This window comes from Terrapene carolina, unplaced genomic scaffold, assembly GCF_002925995.2.
Source record: "Terrapene carolina triunguis isolate 2854851 unplaced genomic scaffold, T_m_triunguis-2.0 Scaffold111, whole genome shotgun sequence".
Taxonomy (NCBI): domain Eukaryota; kingdom Metazoa; phylum Chordata; order Testudines; family Emydidae; genus Terrapene; species Terrapene triunguis.
This window is the reverse complement of record NW_020664462.1, coordinates 15881992-15901644: the sequence shown is the minus strand read 5'-3', so window position 1 is coordinate 15901644 and position 19653 is coordinate 15881992. Positions and strand designations below refer to the sequence as shown.

Here is a 19653-nt window from a genome sequence, read left to right as displayed (position 1 = left end):
ATGAGCCACACACAGGAGGTGTCCAGCACAATCCCCACCCCAACTTGCTTAACCTGCAGCAGTTCCCAGACATTCCCTCCTAGCAGCTTCCCTACCATCTCCTCTTGCAAGTCAGTCCCTAGCAAGACCTCTTCCCCCTCTACTCTCCAGCAAGCCCCAATTCATGTTTGTACTACTCGCCTGGTTTCTGGCACCAACCCAGCTTCCCGCCAAGATGCTGCATAGCTCCAGATGTTCCTTGCCACCCACCGTTCTGCCTGCACAATCTATGCCCCATATCTCGCCCTCTTTCCCCCTTATGGACACTCTCTCAGAAATTTCCATCTCTCGTGATTTCTTCCCCAGGAAACTTTTACTGCTGCAATCACAGAAGCTCCCCTCCTCTGTGGAATTTTAGCCTTGCCTGAGGGAGAGTGGGAAGCCTCTCTGATTGGCTGCCGTCCCCATTCGCCTGCCTCGGGGAAAGAGCAGCCAATCAGAGCTGCTGCAGAAGCAGGCAGCTCTCTCCTCCCTCCCCTCAGGATCTTTTGGAGGAAGAGGAGGAGGGGGAAGAAGGAGCAGTGACTACTTCCCATCCAGGCCTGGGAAGGGAGAGAAGGGGAACTTGCCCCCCACCCAAGCCTGGAAAGGGGTTGGAGGAAGAAGCACCCTGGGAGCTTCAGGGCCAGGACTGAGTGGGGACAGAACGAATGTGAGGGAGAGTCAGATTTTATGTGGGGACTGCATAATCCATGGCTGAGCTGGGGGAATGGGACTGGGCTGGGGTCACTGAATGAATTAATTAGAATTTTGGGGAGAAGCTGGAAGCTCTGCACCATGAGGCACTCAGCGAGAGCTCCTGCAGCACGGGCCACAATCATCCTTCTCAATAAATTGGGGGGAACTGGAGACACTAATTCTCTCTCTCTGTCTCTCTGTCACACACATGGGGGGTCTGATTCATGATTTTTAAACTTTTGGGATTACCAATACTGCTCTCTTACCCCTGCCCAGGAGACTTGATTGGCCAATTCCCTCTCCATCACCCAGAGTCTTTCTCTTTTACCCTGAGTACTGCCAACTCCAACCCTTCACAAATCATGTGTTTTTAAAAAGTAATAAATGTTGGGCTCCTTTTATTTGCCTTCTGAAGTTTGTGCCTTTAGGGTTCAGAGCTTCAAAATCTCTCCACAACCACAAGGGCTAGAAAGTAACTTTAAAAAATAAATGAATCTGACATTGCGACATGACACCAGGAGTTGGGGATTTAAGGAACACAGTAAATATGGCAGGAGTTTCTACAGGTTAGCAACAAGAAGAAGGTCAGGGAAAGTGTGAGACCCTTAGTGAATGGGGGAGGCAACCTAGTGACAGATGATGTGGAAAAAGCTGAAGTACTCAATGCTTTTTTTGCCTCAGTCTTCACAGACAAGGTCAGCTCCCAGACTGCTGCACTGGGAAGCACAGTATGGGGAGGAGGTGAGCAGTCCTCAGTGGTGAACAAACAGGTTAAGGACTATTTAGAAAAGCTGGACATGCACAAGTCCATGGGGCTGGATCTAATGCATCCGACAATGCTGAGAGAGTTGGCTGATGTGATTGCAGAGCCATTGGCCATTATCTTTGAAAACTCGTAGCGATCGGGGGAGGTCCAGGATGATTGGAAAAAGGCAAATGTAGTGCCCATCTTTAAAAAAGGGCAGGAGGAGAATCCGGGGAACTACAGACCGGTCAACCTTACCTCAGTCCCTGGAAAGATCATGGAGCAGGTCCTCAAGGAATCCATTTTGAAGCACTTGGAGGAGAGGAAGGTGATCAAGAGCAGTCAACATGGATTCACCAAGGGCAAGTCATGCCTGACCAACCTGATTGCCTTCTATGATGAGATAACTGGCTCTGTGGATATGGGGAAAACAGTGGATGTGATATATCTTGACTTTAGCAAAGCTTTTGATACGGTCTCCCACAGTATTCTTGCCAGCAAGTTAAAGAAGTATGGAATGGATGAATGGGCTATCAGGTGGATAGAAAGCTGGCTAGATCGTCGGGCTCAACGGGTAGTGATCGACGGCTCGATGTCTAGTTGGCAGCTGGTATCAAGCGGAGTGCCCCAGGGGTCGGTCCTGGGGCCGGTTTTGTTCAACATCTTCATTAATGATCTGGAGGAAGGGATGGATTGCACCCTCAGCAAGTTCGCAGATGACACTAAGCTGGGGGGAGAGGTAGATATGCTGGAGGGTAGGGATAGGGTCCGGAGTGACCTAGACAAATTGGAGGATTGTGCCAAAAGAGATCTGATGAGGTTCAACAAGGACAAGTGCAGAGTCCTGCACTTAGGATGGAAGAATCCCATGCACTGCTACAGGCTGGGGACCGACTGGCTAAGTGGCAGTTCTGCAGGAAAGGACCTGGGGATTACAGTGGACAAGAAGCTGGATATGAGTCAACAGTGTACCCTTGTTGCCAAGAAGGCTAACAGCATATTGGGCTGTATTAGTAGGAGCATTGCCAGCAGATTGAGGGAAGTGATTATTCCCCTCTATTCAGCACTGGTGAGGCCACATCTGGAGTATTGCATCCAGTTTGGGGTCCCCCCTACAGAAAGGATGTGGAAAAATTGGAGAGAGTCCAGCGAAGGGCAACAAAACTGATTAGGGGGTTAGGGCACATGACTTATGAGGAGAGGCTGATGGAACTGGGGTTATTTAGTCTGCAGAAGAGAAGAGTGAGGGGGGATTTAATAGCAGCCTTCAACTACCTGAGGGGGGGTTCCAAAGAGGATGGAGCTCGGCTGTTCTCAGTGGTGGCAGATGACACAACAAGGAGCAATGGACTCTAGTTGCAGTGTGGGAGGTCTAGGTTGGATATTAGGAAAAACTATTTCACTAGGAGGGTGGTGAAGCAATGGAATGAGTTACCTAGGGAGGTGGTGGAATCTCCATCCTTAGAGGTTTTTATGGCCTGGCTTGACAAGGCCTTGGCTGGGATGATTTAGTTGGGGTTGATCCTGCTTAGAGCAGGGGATTGGACTAGATGACCTCCTGAGGTCTCTTCCAACCCTAATCTTCTATGATTCTATGAGTTGGCAACAGCACTCCCCACCCTCTAGCAGAGATCTCTGAAATGTACCACATTGGGCCATATATCTCACATGCCAGTTGGCTCTGGCTCTGTGCCCTGCTGCACAGCAAACGAAGGCTGCATGCCATGGAGCAAGGGTTCTGTAACCATCTGGCAGGGGTGGGAGAGAGTGGAAACGACCCTCCTCCTACAGCACTGGGTCACCTATCCCTGCCCTTCTCTTCCCAGGAAAGACCGGAGCTGAGAGGTTTTTGGAGGGGATTGAGGAGGCTGGATGCAGCAAAGCAGAAGGAGCAGGAAGTGGAATTGTCCCTGAACTGCTGGGCTCTTCACAGACGGGAGGAAAGCATCCCAGCCTGTGAAAAAATGCTGGCCCAGCCTGCTCCCTCTGACTCCCTCCCCTGCCCCATTCATGGAAATCTGCAGGAATTGGCCTCCTTTTTATGCCCCTGAGAGAAGCAGAGCCCCAGTGTCACAGCAGCAGTCTCCCGGGAGGGAGCAGCTATACAGCCCTGCAGAGAGGTAGGACCAGGCCTAAATTAATTGGACAAGGAGAGGTCTAAGCTGATTGTATTGGTACTGAAATGTGTGTGTTCTGGAGGGGGCAGCCTGAAGTGATTGTTGTGTGGGGGCAGATTTGAGGCCTCAGTTAATTGTAGTGGGGGCAGTCTAGGCAGGGACCGCTCCTGCCTTCCCAAGACCCCTTGCCCCTAGTCCTTTGGGGGTAGCTCAAGGGGTAGCTGCAAACTATACTCAATGTAAGAACGGCCATACTGGATCAGACCAAAGGTCTATCTAGCCCAGTATACTGGCTTCTGACAGTGGCCAATGCCAGGTTGCCCCAGAGGGAATGAACAGAACAGGTAATCATCAAGTGATCCATCCCCTGTCACCCATTCCCAGCTTCTGGCAAACAGAGGCTGGGGACACTACCCCTGCCCAGCCTGGCTAATAGCTATTGATGGACCTATCCTCAATTAACTCATCTAGTTCTTTTTTGAACCCAGTTATAGTCTTGTCCTTCACAACATCCTCTGGCAAAGAGATCCACAGGTTGACTGGGCGTTGTGTGAAGAAATACTTCTTTTTGTTTGTTTTAAACCTGATGCCTGTTAATTTCATTTGGTGACCCCTAGTTCTTGTGTTATGAGCAGGAGTAAATAACACTTCCTTATTTACTTTCTCCACACCAGTCATGATTTTATAGACCTCTATCATATCCTCCCTTACTCAGGCCCTAAGCAACCTGAACCCCACCCCCTCCCATCCCCCTCACCTGTACCAGATGACAAAGCTGCTTTATTTTATTCTCACAGCAGTGAGACAGTGTCTTATATTTTAAAAACCAAAACAACCAACCCGCTGTACATTAGTGCACGATGCCCAACAAACCACAGTGTCTCCCACTTTGGTCTCTTGGTGTACCTTTCAATGGCTGGTTTTGTACAAGAGCAGGTTTGAAGGGGGAGAGATACACTCCAGAGTGTACCCCCATCCTGTGAAGGGCAGCCCAGTCTTGTGTAAGAATGTGGGATAAGGGCGGCAGCAGAGCCCAAAGGTCGTCCTCCATTTTGGAAGGCGGGGCTCTGTACTGCGGGGGCTGCAGCCAACACCATGCTCTGGTTGCTGTTGGACTCCGTTATAGAATGTTTCATTAAAATTAATGTAAGAGTTTAATACAAGCTCTGCGTACCTTAATCAGGAGAACTTCATGTGTCTCTACACCCTATATTCATCATAGTGATGTTATTATGATATGATTATGGCATAATTATGATGCATTTTGTACACGATGGGTCATATAAGGTGTCATTGGAAAAGTTATGATTTGCTGAATATGATTATCCTATTTGTATGCACATATTTTTGTATCTGAAGTTATAAATAATGACTTTGGATCTGAATTTCAAATGGGCTTACTCTGGAAAACACCCAAAGCCAACCTTTCAGGTACAACAATGAAGAAGACAGACAGTGCTAATGACTCATCAGCAAAGACAATGCGCTGTAGAATAGCTTAGCCTTCGTGTAACCATTTCGGCCAGCCTATGAGTAATGGCTGTTATGATTCTGCAAGAGCACGTGAGCAGACTACATGACTCCGGACTCCATCTTGGGTACCTGTATTTTTTCTCAAACTGGTCTGGGAACCAAGTTTGAAAAAAGGGTTCCCGCCCTATGGAAAAGCTATATCAGGCCGGGAGTGACTTCATCGGTTGCTCTTCACTCCCCCACAACTCAACACCTGAGATAAGCTCCTAAAGAAAAAGATTTGGAATGCGGGAGGGGATCCCAAGCTGCAAAGCAAATGCAGCTTGTCCCTTAAGAATCTGCAAGCCTGCTTGTATCATCAGCCAGGGTGAGAAACTTCTCATTCATACCCTATCTTTCTGGTATTTTAGGCTTAGTTCGTGGTTTTCTTTATTTGCTAGGTAATCTGCTTTGATCTGTTTGCTATCACTTTTAATCATTTACAATCTAGCTTTTTGTAGTTAATAAACTTGTTTTATGTTTCAATCTAAACCACTGTGCCTTTCAGTGAAGCGTCCTGGGGGGAAAATCTCAGCTTAGTTAACACAAGTTTGTTGCATATTCCTCTTCACATCGAGGGAGGGGCGAATTTTATGAGCTTACATTGCACAGATCCCTGGGCAGGGCAAGACAGTACAATCTTGGGTTTATATTCCGGCAAGGGTGCAGGGTGGAGGAGCTGGGAAATTGGCTGTTGTCTCCTCGCTGTCTTTGAATATGGCACTCAGGTAGCTCAGTTTGGGTGTGTGGTGCCACCTGCTGTCATGTTGGGTGATCACGGGGCTTTGTATTTTATTCATTAGTTTAGTTAAAGCCTATAATTTTAAAAAAAAAGTATTGCTAGGAACAACTGAGCCAGGGACAGAGCTGAGTAACCACATGTTCCTATTACTGTTGCCCTGTTTGAGAACCCTCTCCCACCCTCCAACTTAGAGTGTCTTATCTTGAATTAGATAGTAAGTTTTGTTTTTCTCTGCACAGCGTGTAGCATACTAGGGCCCGAGTTCTGAATAATACCAGAATGCAAATAATAATGAAGTTAAGCATGTTCTGTTAGCTCCACCATGCTTGCATCTTCAATATTACATGAAGATGACATGTCAGGGAGGGAGGAAGGGAAGAAGGTGCAGTTCATGTATACTGCAGAGAGGGACAGCATGAAGCCCCAGAAGCAAGACTGGGAAGCAGACATACTGGTGTGTACTTAGTCCTGTGATGGGACAGACCAAAAGGGGGTAGGGTGATAGAAAGAGATGAGGAGGAACGTAGGCAGGGATTAGGATCCTTGAAAGTGATGACCCCCAGTTCTAGGTTTTGGCCCCATTTATTTCAGAGACAGCCGTTCTACTCAGGCCCTATCAAGGCAACTGCTCAGAAATGAAAGCTGTTCTCAGTGGTAGGTCCTGCTGGAAATACACGTGAGCACTTGGGGCATCTGAGTATTTTCATACTGAGCTAGAAGGACATGTCCTGGTTCAGATTTCTTGTAAACTGGATTTTAGAATCCCCAGAAGTTCTTAAAAAGACGATTCTTGGCTTGTGCGTACATTGTTGCACATACAAGTATTGCACATGTGCAGAGTTTGGAGACCCTGTGCATGCATAGGCTTAGCCCTGGGTATCCACAATATCCAATTTGTGCACGCTCATACAGTGAGTATTACTATGGAACAGAAAAGGTGCTCTTCGCCCCCAAAAGCACATAGAACCCCTTGCAATAAATTATGTAAATTTCCACTCACTGAAACAAAAAGGACTAACTAAGAGACCTATCCCCATTTTCAATCAGCAACAAGGGAAGTGTTTTGGCTCTAAGCCCATACCCAAAAGGGAAGGAATTGCCTAGTAAACCATTTGTCCTGGGTTTTGAAACGCCCTGGAAACACAAAGCCCAGTGAGTTGTGCTGAGTCATTGAAGAGGAACATCACATATAAGCAAAACTAGAATTTATTTTATTGATTTTAGTCTGTTTAGACCGCTAAGATTGTAGGCATAAAATATTAGAATGGATCCTTCCTACATTCTAACCCTCTCCCGGCCCAACCCCCTTCATCAGTAGTATTCACAGTCTGAGAACCCATTTCACCTTTTAGAGAGGAGGTAATTACTTCTTGTCAATTAGACTCAATCACTGAACTATAAACAGCTGCTGGCATATAACCATTCAGCCTCATTTACAACTGTGATAGCCTTTTAGCTGTTATAATTTTCACATACTCACGCTACCATTTCCCCCCATAAATTCTTCATAAAAATGTATGAGAAAAAAACATGGAAATGGAGACAGCTAAGAGAAAGGGTACTACAAATGTTAAATGAAGATGAGGGTTATGTACCACCAGCTGTTTGAAGCTCAGTGATTGAGGGTCTAACTGATGAGCAATGATTACCTCCCCACCCCCACTCATACAAGGGGAAGCATGTTCTCATTCTGGATATCACTGATTAAGGGTCATGTGGGGAAGGCCCAAGAAAAATCCTTTTAATATTTTATTTAACTAAAAAATATTTTAATTTGATAGTTGCATTTTTCTGGCTACAGGGAATGAAAACAAACCTCTTGCAACCAGGAAGGTTGAGTGTTAGGAACCAGAAGTCAAGCATCACTTTGCCATGAACTGGCCTCTTTGCAATCTCTGCATCAGAGTTCATATAAAGGACTTATCCTCTCATTCAGCTGAGCTATGATTCAGTTTTCATTGCCTTTTTTTAGGCTCAAAATTCTAATCTGGCACTAGGTCTAAGGAAAGTGCTAGGATGCTCTTTACTGAGTTCTGCTGAGATGTCCAGCACCTAAAGGCAAAATTAATATATATTTGCACAGCACCGTAATTGCACATGACACTTTTTAGGCAGATTTAAAAACAAGACATAGGATGAAATCCTGGCTCTATTGAAGTCAATAGCAAAACTCCCATTGACTTCAATGGAGCCAAGATTTCGCATAGGATCCCTGCCCTAAGGAGCTCCTATTCTAGGGTAAAGACCAGCAAAAGTGACAACAACCCATGATGGGACGTGGCATAGAGCAAACAAAGGATTAGGCCAGGGAGATAATGAATTTGGGACAAAGGGGCTGAAATTCATTCCAGAACAGAGGTGATCCACCAGGCCCTCTGTACCATGGAAGACCTACTACAGCAGTGGTTCTCAAACGTTTGTACTGGTGACCCCTTTCACATAGCAAGCCTCTGAGTGCGACCCCCCCCCCTTTATAAATTAAAATAACTTTTTTCTATATTTAACACCATTATAAATGCTGGAGGCAAAGCGGGGGTTGGGGTGGAGGCTGACAGCTCGCGACCCCCCATGTAATAACATTGTGACCCCCTGAGGGGTCCCAACCCCCAGTTTGAGAACCCCTGGACTACAGCATAGCGCAGGAAGGACTGAAGTGGCACTAAGTAGAGCTGCGGGATGTTTTTTGCTTTAATTTTCCATTAGCTTTTAACAAAAGAAACAGAAAAATAAAAAGTTTGTCAATGTTTTGTTTTATCAGAACGCAACGCTTCCGACTTTAAAAATGGTAACAACCTTTTGACCAAGTCTACTCTTTAGTGCAGATGGTGTGTAGACCCTCTGTGTTGGCATGGATGTCACCAAACAAGTATCATGAATCCACTGGGGACACGTGCTGAACTTGCATTTCTGGTTAGTGCCACCAGTGCACTTTCTACAATGTGATGGCAGGAGAGACCAGCTGGTGCATAGTTTTACCATTTTCTTACCATGCCAGTACTGAAGCAGCTGCGTTGAAGAAATGCTTATATTTTGTGATGTGGTTTCCTTCTGGAGGAGCTGTGGCAAACAAGAAGGGATTTTTACAGTGAATTCTGGGGGCAGAGTTGCTTCCTGGGAATCGGCAGGGCCGGCGGTCACCTAGGGCGCTACAATTTGGGGGGCGGCGACCGCGGTGGTATTTCGGCGGCAGGACCTTCCGCCGCCTCTGTGGGGGGCGGCATTTCGGGGCGGGACCTTCCGCCACCTAGGGCGGCAGAAAAGCTGGCGGCGCTCCTGGGAATCAGGCACTGGCATGGGCTCAGATTCCTGAAAGAGGGGATTGCCATCTCTGTTTCAGGGCTGGTGTAGATGATCTGAAATGATGTTACACTTAGACAATACCCGGACACCACATCAGTGATTTCTCCTCCAATGGAAAACTGACCTGCAAGGCCCCCAACATATGCCTCTGCCTACAAGATGGGCTACAACAAAGTGTGTGTACGTAGATGCACATCTTAAATGGAGGGGATAGCCATAAAGTTGCACAAGAAAATGGAATACATTTGTCATAGGGAGCATATTTTTTTTTATCTACCTGTAAAGTGTCATGCAAAGCTCTGGTGTTTCAAAATATAGGCTCCAAACCGATAAAATGAAATATTTTAAAAAAAATGTGTAACTAGACTGTGAAACCCATTGCCACCGGAAGTTGAAGCCAAGAACTTAGCAAATCAAGGGAATTGGACACTTATGTGGATAGCAAGAATATAGAGAATAATCATAATTAATGACAACACATTTTGCAAGGGATATTATATCTCATGCTTCAGGGTTTAAGCCGATCTATTAGAGATCAGGATGAGACCTAATGTGAGAGGCCGATTACCATAAATCTGCCTATTGTGGCGTTCTTCCTCTGAAACTGGGCACTGTTGGAAGCAGGAGACTAGACTACATGGGCCTTGGATCTGATCTAAGGTATGTCCACACCTTGAATACTGTGTGCAGTTCCAGTCATGCCATCTCAAAAAGATGTATTAGAATTGGAAAAGGGCAACAAAAATGATTAGGGGTATGGAACAGCTTCTGTACGAGGAGAGATTAAAAAGATTGATTTTTCATCTTAGAAAAGAGGCGACTAAGAAGAGATATGATAGAGGGCTATAGAATTATGACTGGTGTGGAGAAAGTGAATAAGGAAGTGTTATTTACTCCTTCACATAACAAAAGAATCAGGGGTCACCCAATGAAATTAATAGGCAGCAGGTTTAAAACAAACATGAGTAAGTAGTTTTTTACATGATGTATAGTCAAGCTGTGGAACTCGTTGCCAGAGGATGTTGTGAAGGCCAAAATTACAAGTGTTCAAAAAAGAATTAGATAAGTGAATGGAGGATAGGTCCATCATATGGCTATTAGCCAAGAAGGGCAGGGATACACCACCATGCTCTAGGTCAGAGGTTCTCAAACTGTGGGTCATGAGGTTATTACATGGGTGGTCACCAGCTGTCAGCCTCCAACCCTAAATACTGCTTCTGCTCCAGCATTTATAATAGTGTTAAATTTGAATTTATAAGGGAGGGGTTACACTCAGAAGCTTGCTGAGTGAAAGGGGTCAGCAATGCAAAAGTTTGAGACCCACTGCTCTAGGTGTCCTAGCCTCTGTTTGTCAGAAGTAGAGAGTGGTTGACAAAGGCTGGATCGCTCAATGATTGCCCGTTCTGTTCATTCCTTCTGAAGCACCTGGTACCGGCCATTGTCAGAAGACAGGATATTGGGCTAGATGGACCATTGGTCTGACCTAGTCTGGCCATTCTTATATTTTTATGTAGTATGGTAATTCCTATGTAGCACTCCGTAATAGAAGAAGGAAAATGTACCTTATTTATGTTGGAAACTTAGCACTTGCCTATGACTGCATCACCTGCCCTCTAGGCCAGGTCTACACTTATAGGTTTTGCTGGCATAGTTACTGGTATGTCAGTTATGGGTTTGAGTTTCTGGTTAGTTTGACAGACACATGGCTATGCCTGCAAAAGCCCTAATGTAGATACAACTGTATGTGGGGGAGAGGGGTGTAAAAAAGTACTTTTTGCCAGTATAGCTTATTTCACTCGCTAACCCAGTATAAGCTATGCTGGCAGAAACACTTTTTTGCTGGCATAAACTGTCTATACTAGGATGGTTATGCTAGTGTAGCTATACAGGAAATAGTTTTAAGTGTAGATGAGGCTTAAGCTATCTATCTGGGACTTATTCTAACATTGCAAACCCTTTCAAAGTTTAATATGCCAGAGGCTGAGGACAGGCAAGGTTCAGAGTCAGGGAAGTAACAGGTTCTCTAGCTCTCACAATTTTAATTTCATGCCCTCCAAGCCCTGCATATTTGGATTCATGGTAACTAAGGCGCCTGGTTTTACAGATAGACAGGATCATGAAATAGTCCCAAGAACATTTTAAAAATTCCCTAAAACTATTTGTTAAAACAGTTTCTGTACCATGCACACTATGTAACGGTGTGGAATAGTGTAAACGTTTCATCAACATTCATTTGGGATCAACTGCATAACTCACTTGGGATTTATATGGTTCTGAGACATGTGACCCCCAAACTCATGCTGATAAAACCTGTATACCCCCACCACACACATTCATGGAAGTAGTACATTCTGGCCAGGGAACTGCACAAAAAGAGGTCACTCGAACAGTATTCAATTGGTGGAATGTAGGACAAGAAACAGGAAGACCTGAAATATTCACTCTCCTAAGGAGTCGCAAAATTTTTGGTAGTGTGGATCACATCCTACCAGAAAGATTCTCATGGATCTTCCTTTCTCCCATTCTCGATCACTGGCAACCTCTCTTCCCACTTGCAGCTATAATTTTCCTGTGGTAACTGCAACAAGAGCTTACATGGAAAGATAGAGAAGATATGTAAATGTATGTTTAGCTGTCTTTTAATGTAATGTAACATTTGGAGATAAAGAGCACCAGCACCATGTGATCAGCCAACAGTCTGAAGAAGCTTGTTTAGTTTGAAGGGTAGATATTCAGCCAGAATTCCCTTAGCAGCAACACAGTTCAAAAGATCTAAACACAAATTTAGATGTGAGCTTTCTTAAAAGCGCCAGCACTTAACTTTGGGCATATGGCCTTGATGCAATAGGGCCCAATCATGCAACCTTCGTATGAGTACGTCCTCATTCTCATGAATAGCCCTACTGAAATCAATAGAGCTATATTCAGGTTAATAAGGAATCCCTCAGTGGGGGAGGGATAGCTCAGTGGTTTGAGCATTGGCCTGCTAAACCCAGGGTTGTGAGTTTAATCCTTTAGGGGACCACTTAGGGATCTGGGGCAAAATCAGTACTTGGGCCTGCAAGGGGGCTGGACTAGATGACCTTTCAAGGTCCTTTCCAGTTCTAGGAGATAGGATATTTCCATTAATTTATAATTGTTTGACATTTAGATTACTAACTTATGCAAAAAGCCATATCTTTACTGCTACCTGCCCCCATCCCCTTTTGTCTGCTTATTCACCTGTGGTGTCTTAAAAAAATAAACTAAACTGCAGCCTCTCTGGGTTATGGATTGTCTTTTTGTTCTACTCATTTGCAGTGCCTAGAAAAAGAGACCGTGCCGTGTGATTGGTCATCTGTGGGTGCTACCAAGAAATAATAATGATACACGGTATTTGTAATTAGTGACAAATGTGACGTTCATGTGGTGCATACGAACAAGATACAAAGGCAATATGCTACAAAGAAAAGGAAAAAATATTTTATTGACACAATTTAGTTACAATAAATACACTTAAATACATACTGACATTTGAAGTATGGAATCACATACAAAGAACTTGTACATTATTTCTGTGTTTTCATTTTTACATTCACACCTAGCATATACCACAGAAAGGTATCTAATGCAAATGGAAGGACTTGGTATAATCAGGCATATAACACTTAAGAAATGAGAAGTAAAATAATGTGTGTAGATGATGCAGTAGAAAACATGAAGCAGATGAACCCACAGTGGAGTCAGTATCATGATACAGTCGCCTCTTGAATTTATATTCTGAACTCCTAATAAACACAAGCTTCATAATCCAGATTAGAACAGTACATTTTAAATTAGAGTTTCAATATACCCAAATATATACAGCACTTAAGAGTTTATAGGTTAGGAAGGATCACATTCAGTAATAGTAATAGAGGTAGAATTGTGTTGACAGGTGCTCATTACTTCTAAGTGGCAATGATAAAGTACTATTACTATCACTGAATTCAAGAATAGAACTCCTGCAAAAGTAAAGGGTAGGAAAAAAGTTAGTAATTAGTCTTAAATCTCCTGGTATGCCACAGAAGCTAGAGCATATCTGGAAACTGCTGTCACTCCCCTAAGTGGAAAAGAGCTGTGAAACAAAATGGTTAAGTAATATTTTCTCCACATCTTTGGAATGTTCAACACATCCTAAAATGTGAAACCTCTAAAAATGACCCCTCCTTTGGGTGGCAGCTGTTTATGTTCAAACATTTACAACTAACATCTGTAGGAAAGACGCAGCAGTACAATTTACTTTCAATACAGGTGACCAAAACATTGTATTAGGGAACTAGAATAGAGAATGATTCTGAGAGATGGGTACTACAACTGTCAGACAGGCAGAAAGAGAAAGTTTTGGACAGAGATGAGAAGAACATCAAGGAAAAGATAGCAGTAAAGAATTAACATTCTTGCAGGTGAACTAGGAGTGAGGGGAAATAGGAAGGGGACAGAGAAAGGGTGAGGAGAACCAAGGTGACTAGGGATAACTTTGTAAAAAAAATAAAGTGTTATGACTTGTTTTAATGGTGTATCTTCTTAAGAGTATGAATTATATGGTCCATCAGAGACAGATGATCAACTGTAAATAAATTCATTAGTCTTGTCTTTGCTGTATCTGTAAATGAAAATGTGTATTAACTTGAAAGTTAAAATTACTGAAAACTCCCATCTCCTGCAAAGTAGTCCTGCAAAAAATAGTTTCATTATTGAAAATAAGTAGTTTTATTTCTGTTTATGCAAAGTAAACCTGTGAGACACTAGAAAAATTACTATGCACAATGAAAAGCCTGAACTATGAAATGCATTTAAAAAAAAAAGGTAAAAATAGCAGTAAAATGCTTCATTTAACAGTGATTTTCCATATAATCACAGATACTATTTCAGCCATAATATATTTTATGTAACTGTACACGGGGCTGTTTTTTTAAAAACCCTACATTTAATCTGTAATAAATTTTAAAATAGTGTAAGCTCAATTAACTGGGATGCTGTTAAATTAAAAATCCTTGATGTAAACCTGTTGAGAAATTATTAAATATGTACAATGACCCCTTTCCATTTAGAGTTAGAAAAATAAAGTGTCCAACTTGAGAAGTGAGAAAGCAATGCAAGTGCTTACAGACCCAGTGAAATTAGCCTTCCCATTAAGTTTTCACAGTGCAAAAGACAATGTACTTCCCACCAAAATAAGCACAGAAATGGAAACTGAAGATTTAAAAAAAAAAAAAACCCCGCAAAAGGTAGTGCTAAAGAATAAAACAAATGATCCTTCCCAACCATATTATACCAGAAGATGGTATACGTGAGGATCCAATATGAATCAGTGTTTTTGTACACAAGACCTTGCGCTCATGTGGATAAGAAGTTAAAATGTAGGCAATTTTTATGATAAAATTAAACTAGGTTACAAAAAACCTTACATAAAATCCTTAGGATTTAATACTAACTTAAGATAAAATACTTCTAGTATTAAAACTGTTGAATTGATTCATATTTAAAGAATGGTGCTAAGTAACATTTCAGAATCAAAGCCAGTTTAAAGGTAACATTGAAACAAGAGCCTTAAATTACCCTAATGATTTATTCCTCTCATAATCTAGTGGACTTTCTTTGATCTGTCTAGTGCCTCTTTCCCCCACTTTTATTTTTCATCCAACACTGCTGCTAGAAAAATCAAAGTACCAAAAATTGCTAAAAAGAAAAAAGTTACACCTAGAGGACCAAAACTAAAAATCCTGTCTAACAGTGAGTATGTGAAGCCAGAAGCATATCCTTGGGGTAGAAACATACATAGACTATTGCAGTGCTAATGGGGAGGACAATACAACATCTACAGGAGTATGGTGGAGCACAAATCTAGGACATATCCAGAAAAGTCAAATTATGGATAAAGGCAACACCTACAGCTACTTCTGCTAATTCTAGGAAGTGCCCACAGCATCGTCTTAGAAGGGGCAAAACTTTTAAAACTGACGAGATTGAAGATACTTTATGGTGTAAAAATAAAAAAAAAAAAAAATTCAGGACCAAATAAAATGCTCTTATTTATTCCCCAAAGTAGTCAGAATTAGTTGCTATAATGTATTTATTATACGTGTAAGGTAATAAATGTAGTAATACACAGGCATGCTGAGAATACCTACACTTTTGTAAAAGTTCTTCAGACTAAATCTTTGCAATGGAATCCAACTATGAAAGGAATTAAGATGCCCAATGAAGATCTGGTAGTTTACTTACTAAAAGGGCCTTAAGCAGGGCTGTGAAAATTAAAAGTGAGTTTTCAGAACCAACCCCCAAATGGGAATTAAACCTATTCGTTTGAAGATGTATTTTTGTCTTATATTCTGTAGATTTGACTTCAATATTTATAAATATCATCATAATCTTTTGTCCAGTTACATTGGAGATGAATCAGTCATTCTTGGCCCACATTAGCCTGCTAAATTAAAAAAATCGGTCACTATAATTTATAAAACATTTTATAGCAATTCCTGTATTTATGAAGATTCTATAGGTCTGCACTTCTGCCTCTCCCTATCGATAGGATTTTAACCAAGCTCCTCAATTCTGTTTAATGGTTTCTTTTCATCATACACAACGTGCCACCCTGCTCTCGGAGATTGTGAAAAGAATAAAATGTTAACATGACCAACTTGAATTACGTGTTGAACAACAAAAACTAAAATAACCCCAAGCTCCCAATCTTTGAGAACAATATCTTTAGACCGACCTCTTTGTACTTATACAACATAAAGAACCCTTCTAGAAACCCAAACCTTGGTCCGACATGAGAATGTGAAGATCTAGTGTAATGTATAATCCATTTAACCTTTAAGGACAAAGGCCTCAAAGAAATGAAGACCATTCTTCTACAATTTCACACATAATATGGCCAGATCAATCTAGTAGCCAAGATGTGATATGATAGAGTAAAATGAACTTAGAAGTGCCACAAGATCAAAACAAGATAACTGAAAAAGAAAAAAATATATATTTGGCTCCACATAATCACCTACGGTATTTACCTTTTAAAATAGCATTACTAAATTTAAGTTTCTCTGAAACTTGTGAACAAATAATACACAGATCAGGATATATGTATTGACTTACTAGCATCTTTATAAAAAATTGAAGAGATACACAAAAACACATCAACATTTATGGAACTATGTCCATTAAACTTAGATAAGACAACACAAAAAAAACTAACAAGTAGCTAAGATGTGGTTGAATTGTAAGCACTCTGAGTAACATCTTTTAATTTTAAAAGTTCCATATTTACATTGTATATTAAATGCAATTTTTGCATTCTGCATCTTATTTTAAATGCATGATAAAGAAAGAACAAGATAATGGTTGCAACAGATCTTCCAAGAAAATTAACTTAAGATGGCCAGATTTAACGAAGTGCTGTAAGTGAACATGGAAATAACAGTTTTCTAATTTTACCTCTACTTCCTTTGCTTTTGTGGGAGGAGCCACAACACATGGAACCAAACTGTGATGCTATGGTTCAAATCAGTCATTGCCAGTAAATCCAGTTTTAAGTTAGGAGTTTATTACTGAAGATATGTTTTATTGAAACATTTTTAATGCATGCCTAAACCTAATGGTGGTGGTTACTACTGTACTTTTTTGAAGATCAACCTGTTAAAAAGATTTGTAATATACAGGACGTATGTATGTACATAATCGTATCCATATAAACATACATACATACAGAACATACTCACAGTTCCCATATGATACCCAGCTACTGTGATAAGCAGCTATTGTCACTATTGAATATGTCTGCACTCTATCTATGCACAAGCAGTAATCTAAAGTAAAAGTCTATAAAGAGGGATATATACAATTATTAAACAATGCTTACATCGCTCCAATCTATTTGGTAAGTTTAAGGATACATTGCTCATGTCTTTGTTTTCAATGCCACAGGATGGTTATGTGGGGAAAAGTTTAAAAAACCCTGACTAAAAATTCTTAATCCTGTAGTTGCAAAATGTTGCTCTCCTAGGGACTGATTCAAAACCCACTGAAGTCAGTATGAGACTTTCCACTGACTTCTTCAGGTTTTGGATAGGGCCCCTATTCTTTAGGCCTCAAAAAAGCTCATATTCCAACATCATCATCTGCTTATACAAGAACAGCTGATCAGCTGCAGACTTGCCCACTGCTGGATCCCCCTACTGAGCTATTTGTAGTCACATCCGGCCCATACTTCCATGGGCAGACACTCGGATCCATTTATTTTCTGGATGTTTTTCCAATCTTCCCCTCACAGAGAAGCTGTTCCTTAACAGTGGGTACGTCACCACCTTTAATGGCCCATCTAAGATGTAAGCATTCCTTTTTAACAATAAAAAATACAATATTTGTGGGGTTTAGTAATGGTGGACGTGAGGAGGGAAGAGTACTAGTCAGAACCAAGCACCAGGGAAGTCAGGTGTCATGCTAGCCTTCACATACAGCCCCACCAACTCATTTCTACCTGTGACACATCTGCTACTCCCAGTCTTGGATCTGTCCTGAGCAGAGAACATCAACTGTGCTGCACTGCGCCAAATGTTATGATTTAGAGATATGCAAATGTGAGAAAACCCACTTTCATATGTGAATATTCTAATGATCTTACTGTGATCTGCTAAGATACACGCTTTGCTAAGATGCAAATGGCTTTAGAAACCACTATTCCTTAAACATTTTCATTTTCCCATTGTAATAATGTTAATACACTACATTATTCTCCTATTATTTCAGTGGAAAAAGAAAGCAGTTTTACCTAGGAGACTTTAGACACTATTTATTTAATTTTTAGTAACTTCTACTTAATTGGAAATCAGTACAAAAAACTCTGCTGTGAGAAAGCCAATTAGAAAGCCTATGTGAACTCTGTCACCACTAAATCTTACATACAAGCTAAGGTTTACTGCAACGAATTTGCTTCAAACTGTCATTCTTCCATATTCTGGCACTTGTTTAGACCCCATTCACAAGCTCCTGCAGATTCACTACATCATGTTAGTGTTTTTTCTGTTTCTGTTACTTGAGTATCCTCAAAGACTATGAAGTTTCCGTAGGTGCCCACTTCAAAAAGTAGGTCAGCACTCAAAAGTATATCCTAAAAATAAAGAATGAAGGAAAACCCCACCAAATAAAAACTAAGAAAATGTTTCATAAAACCTGCAATCGGATATAAACAATGGCATTTTGCTAAATTTGTCCAAAAGTAACTGAAAATGTGTTCCTTTGGAAATGCCATCCAGATGGTTCTAACCCAAAGGAAGTATAATGGATTTTACCAACTATAAAATGCAATCTCCTTTAATATTTGCACATAATTTTTAGAACTGCCAATTTCACCGCAGCGTAACAACATCCTCATAATCCCATCTTTGTGGGGAACACCATGTCACATTTCTAATGCCTTTGCTATGATTTTTTTTTTAATGGTTTAGCATTAGTCACAAACTAAATTTCAAGGAAAAATACTAATTGACAAAGATTAAGAGGAAGCATACTCTGCAATAGTGGCACAAAGAAACGCTATTGGAAATGTACCACTTTCTCTGTGTCACCCTATTTTTAAAATGAGCTTAAGTGTTTCACTTTTCCCTCGTATCTTGCAATCCCATTTAAAAAACAAACAATCTAAACTGTAATAAATTACTACTTGGAGTAAACTACCCCATTATGCTACTGAAAGGTGAAGATCAAGATCCTTCGTTTTAAACTATGGGGGGAATGTAGCAATGTTATTCCTACAACGTGTTTTCATTTCACAAAGCGAGGGGGGAGGGAGTAAAGAGGGAATGTGTCAGACTAGAAGATGCAAAAACCGATCTAACATATTTACAAAAACAGAAACTACAGCCTTCCAGTGTCACCTCCAAAGCCTTTCAGAATATTATCATCAATCAAGTAGGCCACGTCTTAATCTATATAAGAATGCACCTTCTATCTTCTCAGAGGAACAACATACATGTGTGTTTTGTTTAGAGAAGTGAGTTCTCATTTAATTACCCTACACTGAAGATAAGAGCAACCATTATCAAATATTCTTTGCTATGAAGAAACTTTTTAAATTTTTCAATGTAAGTGTTCTTTTTCTCAACTCAAGTCACTGTGATCACACAGTACGATCTTGAAGAACAATGTCTACATGCATTGTAAGCACTTTGAAAAAAAATCTGTAGTTCCATGGGGTTACAACCGAATGTGAAGAAATTGAACACAAAACTCCATTTTGCTAGATCCTCTTAAGTTCAGCTTATCTTGAGGAAATCTTGTTACTTTCTGTAGTTCTACAGAGCAGTTAAAGAAAGACTGTAAACTGAAAAGACTTCAGATCCTGATGGTTTTGCCTTTGTATCTTCTCCCTACGTAGCTCCACAGTATGCTTCTATTAGCGTTATCAGCTATGCTCACTCAACTATCAAAGCCACGTTAATGTGGGATAGATCTATCATATGCCTGTAAAATGTTAAAGAAATAGTTAGTATATTCGGCAC

At 41.4% G+C, this 19653-nt stretch overlaps 1 protein-coding gene across 2 annotated transcripts in view; it reads right to left on the bottom strand.

Moving 5' to 3' along the window:
* Positions 1–12607: 12607 nt before the first annotated feature.
* The window catches only part of RBM33 (RNA binding motif protein 33), a 146315-nt gene continuing 139269 nt past the window's right edge, over positions 12608–19653 (bottom strand). For both annotated transcript variants that reach the window (XM_026652161.2, XM_026652162.2), the window contains exon 19: positions 12608–19615. In XM_026652161.2, the coding sequence (XP_026507946.1) occupies positions 19567–19615 (49 nt within the window). In that variant the 3' untranslated portion in view covers positions 12608–19566. The remainder of the gene's footprint in view (positions 19616–19653) is intronic.